The following is a 6,266-nucleotide window of genomic DNA, read 5'->3' on the forward strand; positions in this document are numbered from 1 at the left end:
TGATTCTCTTGCCTCAACCTCCCAAGTAGCTGAGACTACAGGTGCCAGGCTCAATGCCCAGGCTATTTTTGTTGTTGTTGTTGCAGCTGTCATTGTTGTTTTACCTGGCCTGGGCCAGGTTCGAACCCGCCAGCCTCAGTGTATGTGGCTGGCACCCTACCCACTGAGCTACGGGGTGCCGCCTTAACCAGAAATTTAAAAAGGAAAGAAAAAGACAAAAATCCCTGTGTTGTCAGGTTTAGGACAAGGATAAAAACAAACAGAAATGAAAGACTTTAAAACCTAAAAGAGTTACATAATGTCCCAAAGCTCAAATAGAACACAGCTGCCTAGCCTTGAGATGGAGAACTGTATTATTATAAGAGTAGTTCTGTGCGTTACTGCCCATGGAGACCAATCCCAGGAGTAACTCAACAGGTGACTGTATCTAAGAGAAAGTTCTCCCCTCAGTTTAAAGGAATTAACTAATTGTTGTTGGAAAGGGCAGACACCTCAAATGATGTTAATGTCGCAGAACACTCAAGCCTGTTGGCATGCCTGTGACTTCAGGTATTGTTTTCTTATGGTCCCTTTTACAGGCCGTCTAGGGCTGCTTAAGGGTAAGCTACATTTATATGAACACTTCATTTTACAAGTTCTACCACTAACAAACCACTTTTATAGACTGCAGCCATTTGAGGGCAGAATGTGTTTTAGCCCCTGCTGTATTCTCCAGGCCAAACACGGTGTTTGGCTCATGGTAAAAGCCAATCCATAGACATCCAATGTCCCATGAAACTATCTCTTACCTGGAGGCAGATTTCACAGGCTGGGCGAGGAGAGGGAAGGCAGAAAGTCTGGGAGAGACAGGAGCTTGTGTACCTGGCTTTTAATCTCTGCAGGGCACTGCAGCTTCCACCAGCCACACTCCCCTTCCAAACCGTGGCACAGCTCCATGGCACAATTGAAAACACTGAATTCTGGAAAATTTCCTGGGCTGTATTCTTGGCATGGAGGAAAGATGGTCTAAATCTAGGCATGCTGTATTTAAACTTGATTCCCCTAGGCACTGTAACATTTTATATTGTGTACATTTTCCGCAATAGGAAAAATAAACATTTTTGATGTATCCGTGAGCTACCAAAATGATGTAATCTTTCTGTACTTGCGGAGTTCCATTCATGAGACCTAGTAGCGCAGCTTGAGTCAGGGGAGATATGTAACTGTGGTTTTCAAAGACTGAAAAAAAGTAAGATGCTTTTCAGATTATACAGTACTATGTTTATTTGTGTTTATATAGAAACAAATCTGTGTGTATATATATAGATACAATGTGTACATACACATATATATACAGTAAAACCTCCATCATTAACCACCTCCGTACATTGATCACCTCCTTAAGTTGACCTATTTTCTTTTTTTGAGACAGAGTCTCACTATGATGCCCTTGGTAGAGTGCTGTGGTGTCACAGCTCACAGCAACCTCAAACTCTTGGGCTTAAGAGATTCTCTTGCCTCAGCCTCCCAAGTAGCTGGGACTATAGGCGCCCACTATAATGCCCAGCTACTTTTGGTTGTAGTTGTCATTGGCATTTGGCAGGCCCAGGCTGGGTTTGAACCTGCCAGTTCTGGTACATGTGGCTGGCACCCTAGCCACTGAGCTACAGGTGCCAAACCAAGTTGACCTATTTTCATAGACCAGACACGCACCATGTGTACATATCAGTAGAGTAGCCTAGTTCCTTATGTTGACCACCTCTGTATGTTGACCAGTTTACAACTAGTCTCTTGGGTGGTCAACTTATAGAGGTTCCATAGTTTATGGAAAGAATTCAGGTTTTGGAGCCAGATCTGCGTTCAAATTCTACCTCCGCCACTTCAGAGCTATATGAACTTGGGCAAGTTCCTTAAACTTGATAAACTTCAGTTTCCCTTCTATAAAAAGCCATTAATAATAGTCACCTCAAGGAATGGTTATGCAGATTATTTAATATTTGTGGGTGAAAATAATTTTGAGATAGACCTGGATTTGAATTCTAGCCCTACCACTTAACTTGGACAAAATACTCAAGCTTTGTAAATCTTTTCCTTCTCTGTGAAGTGGGAATTCAAGTGTATACCTAATGAAGTTATTGGGAGAATAAATTAAATCTGTAGAACATATTTAGTACAGTGCCTACTATACAGTAAAGGCCCAATAAATGTTAGCTATTATTACTACTGCAATAAATTTCTATCATATAAAAAAACAGCACTTAATAAATGTTGGTGTGGCCATCTCCTCCACCCAATCTACTAATGAAAAATATCCAAGAATTGGACAAGTGGGTCATAGAGAAGGCATGCCTTTATAGGTATTGCATATAGCTCATCAAAAGTCTTGTAGTCAACTGAAACAATGCCACTAACGATATGCAGAATTTATCCATTTCACTCCAACCTTCACCCATAGTATTTTGTTACTTTAAAGGGGCAACATGGTTTGTTAAGGTTAATTTTCATTTATTACTCTGAGGGTGAATATTTTCCCATCTGCTTTGTTTACAGTTTGGCTATCTTCTGGCATGAATGAGTTATTTCTATCTTTTGCCTATTTATCAATTTGAATCTTGGTGTTTTCTTAAAAATTTGAATAAACCCTTTATATATAAAAACATTAATTATTACATTTAATGCAAATACTTTCCCAGTAACCTGGAGCCTCAGATGTCTGGGACAGATAAGAGGAGAGCACAGGAAAGTTCTGTGTGCACAGAAGCATTTCCGCTGTCACCCACATGGTGAACGCACCTCCTCTCATAGCTTTCGCCTTTCATTTGTTTCTATTTTTGTTAGAAATGGGGCGTCTTATTATGTTGCCCAGGCTGGACTCAAACTCCAGGGCTCACGCAATCCTCCTCCCACCTCAGTGTCCTCAGCGATCACAGGCATGTGCCACTGCACCCAGATTATTCTCAAAGCTTTAACTCCATATCTGAACGTCGCTGGCCCCACATTACACGGTAGTTATATCTATTGCTAGCCATAGGATACCGGATTTCTTTTTAGTTGTCTTATAGATACCTCAGACCTGTAACAGATAAAATGAACTCATCAGTTGTTCCCCAACCAGCTCACTTTCCAAACTTCTCCATTTGGTCCTTTATTATCCTAGTTAAGGGATCTCGAGGCCATTTTTCAACATACTGCGGTAAAAAGTCCTCCCAGAGGATCTCAGACAGTCCTGTTGAACTGTTTCCAAAAATTATTCTCTTGAATTATAAGTCATGTATGCTGATTTTTTATTTGGAAAATATGATGATCACACATATCAAGAAAATAATCAGAAGCAGCAGCAGCCAAGTGAACGTGTTATCTCAGGCCCTTTCTTTACATCAGTATCTGCTACTGAACCCACGCATGTGAGCCTGAAGCGGGTAAGTGGAACAATCCTATGGAGACTGCAATCCACACAGCGGGTATTTAATAGTGAAAGCCAGGAGTTAAAGGGGGGGGGGAACTATTAGAAATCATTGCCTTGGGCATTTGGTTCAAGCATCTACTTTCCTTAAATTATTTTTATATTTTAATGGTGGGATTTTTCAAATTGCTTGGGTAATTCAATACATTCTTAATAGTTTAATATTACAGTATTGATTTTTGCCTTAGCATTATGGCTTTTTCTGTGACTGCTTCAGCAGAAGATGAGCGCCATGAAATCAGAACACGTGTTTTGCTGTCCCTCTGATGCCTACACCAGTGGCTTTACCACCTCTGTGTAGATCCAGATCCCTCTAGAGTCAGCTCAAGTGCTCACCGTGAGTTGCCATAGAGAAAGCACAAAGCAAGCATCGGTCAAACATAAAAAGTCAAAATGTCCTTGAATAAAAATTAAAACAAATTATATCACTATTTCTTTTTTTCCCTTTTTGAGACAGAGTCTCACTTTGTCTCCCTTGGTAGAGTGGAGTCACATAGCTCACAGTAACCTCAAACTCCTGGGCTCAGGAGATCCTCTTGCCTCAGTCTCCCAAGTTCCTGGGACTACAGGTGCCCAGCACAAGCCCGGCTATTTTTAGACACGGGGTCTCCCTCTTGTTCGGGCTTCTCTAGAACTCCTAGTTCGCGTGATCTGCCCACCTGGGCCTCCCAGAGTGCTAGGATTACAGACATGAGCCACAGCAGCCGGTGGCCGATGGCTATATCACTTCTCCAAGACTTTACTTTCTGAGAAGCCAAGCTGGTAACATACTAAGTAGAAGCTTCCTCCCTCCTGTTATTTCTAATTTTCTCCTCAATTTCCCCAAATATACATATGCAATGGGTCACTGAAGAAGCCTCATCCACTTCAGAGACAAGAGACACCTCCAACAGCCTACACTGAACACAACAGTTTTTAGCGCTTTTGGAATGTATGTGCAAACTCCAGGCATTTCTGAAGTCCCCTTCCCAGGGTCGGGTGTGCCTGTGCGTGGTGCATGTGTGGGTGCACGCACGTGGCTGTGTGTGGGTGTGGACATACTGTTCTCGAGAAGGCACACTTTTTACACGGGGGGGATGGGGGGGAATGATGAAGCCTATTTTTCTAAAGGCGGAGTATAAGGGTGTGAAATCCACACCATCAGACTTTAAATATCCGTTCCTCCCCCAAAGAGTCGTGTCTAGGGGAGAAGAAGGAAGATGGGCTTTGGAACCGGCATATTCTAATTCCTTCTGCAAACATCAGCTAGGATTTCTCAATTTGAAGACGGTCCCTGAGGGATTTTTTTCATTTTTATTTTTGGAGGTAGGAGGTGGGCAGGCAGGGCTATCTGGAAATAATTGGGAACCTGGAACTCACGTCACTAAACAGTTAATAACAAACAAAATGGCTTTCTAAATTCCAATCAATTCCACACATTGTGGCCTGAGAGTGCAGCCTTGGGTTCCCTTCCAGTCACTTAGATAAGGCCCAGATGGGTCTATTCCAAGATTGATAAAAGAGTCTCTTTAATTCACTCCAGGACTTACATCACACTTCCCTAGTAGAAAAACTCACTGCCTGTGTCTCTGCATTTCATTTTTCTGGTAACTAATCTCTCACCTACAGCAACATATAGTAAGGTCGAGGGTGAAATCCCGCAGAAACTTCCACCCCACGGCACCACACACAAGGAGACCCTCTCACTGCAGCCCGTCTTACGTGTCCAAGTCCCATTCACCCACACGAGCCTCTATTTGACAAGTTCCTAGAGCACCTGCCCTTGGGGTGGAGATGTTTCTCCACCCGTGAGTGGCAGCTGTCCCAGGACTCACCGACTGTCCGCGTGGAGTGGACAGACGTCCCTGGGTCCGAGCGGAAAACGCATTCAGCGCAGGCTGACACGTGTGAACCCGCCGGGCCGCGGGCCGCGGAGGGGCGGCAGCCCGGATTCCCTCCCGCCCGCGCTCCCGCCCCATCACAGGCCCTGTCCCGAAACCGCCCAGGGACACCTGAGCACAGCGCCGCTTCGCTCCACGGATCCCACAGCCCTTGGCTCACACGCGGCCCAGCGCCCCTCGTGTGTCCCAGACGAAGGCGGGACAGCCTGTGGGACCCACTCGCGGAGAAATGCACAGAAGAACGCGCCAGCACCCCGCGGAGCCCAGACTCGCGACCGTGCCGCCGAGTCCCCGGGAGAGGCCTCGGCGCAGACGCCCTTCCCGCCGCAGGCTCCCGGGCAGGTGGCTGCAGAAGCCCCGCGCCCCGCGCTCGCCCTGCTCGCCCGGAGTCGCCGACCCGGCCCCGGGCCCCAGGCCCCAGGCAGAGAGAAAGGCACGTGCTCGGTACCTGATCCTGTCCTTCTCTGCCCTCCGTAGCTCCTCATTTCTTTCCAGCACCTGAAGGATCTTCCTGGCTTCTTCGTCATTTAAGAAACTGAAATCAAACCCCTGAGGAACTTTCGTCATTTTCTTTACGGTGTGGGAGTTACACTTAAGCTCCCGGGCGCCTCCTGTTACCATGGCATTTTTCAAGATAAAGAAGACTAGTTTCATCAACTTGATCCCACAGTCAAATAAGTCTGCCCCTTTGGAACTGTAAAACCACAAACTTAGGGAACGGCCCACACCTACACGGCTCATTTTGACAACACCTTAATGACATGTTTCTCTCAACCTGTCCAACCCAGATGCAAAGAGAACGACTAAAAGGAGAGAGGGAGCCAATCCCATTCCGAGGGAGGCGGGCCCTCCCCTTCCCCGCCCTTCCCCCTCCCTTTCCTCCGCCGAGACTCCCCATCTGAATTGCTAAGCAAACAAGTCTACATAATTCTGTCGCTAAGTGA

General features: G+C 45.7%; 1 protein-coding gene across 2 annotated transcripts in view; it reads right to left on the minus strand.

Moving 5' to 3' along the window:
* The window catches only part of EXPH5 (exophilin 5), a 75,270-nt gene extending 69,260 nt beyond the window's left edge, over window positions 1–6,010 (minus strand). For both annotated transcript variants that reach the window (XM_023516065.1, XM_023516066.1), the window contains exon 1: window positions 5,771–6,010. In XM_023516065.1, coding sequence (XP_023371833.1) covers window positions 5,771–5,976 — 206 coding nt within the window. In that variant the 5' untranslated portion in view covers window positions 5,977–6,010. The remainder of the gene's footprint in view (window positions 1–5,770) is intronic.
* Window positions 6,011–6,266: the final 256 nt, after the last annotated feature.

This window comes from Otolemur garnettii, unplaced genomic scaffold (assembly GCF_000181295.1).
Source record: "Otolemur garnettii isolate 467f Iridium unplaced genomic scaffold, OtoGar3 scaffold00086, whole genome shotgun sequence".
NCBI lineage: Eukaryota > Metazoa > Chordata > Mammalia > Primates > Galagidae > Otolemur > Otolemur garnettii.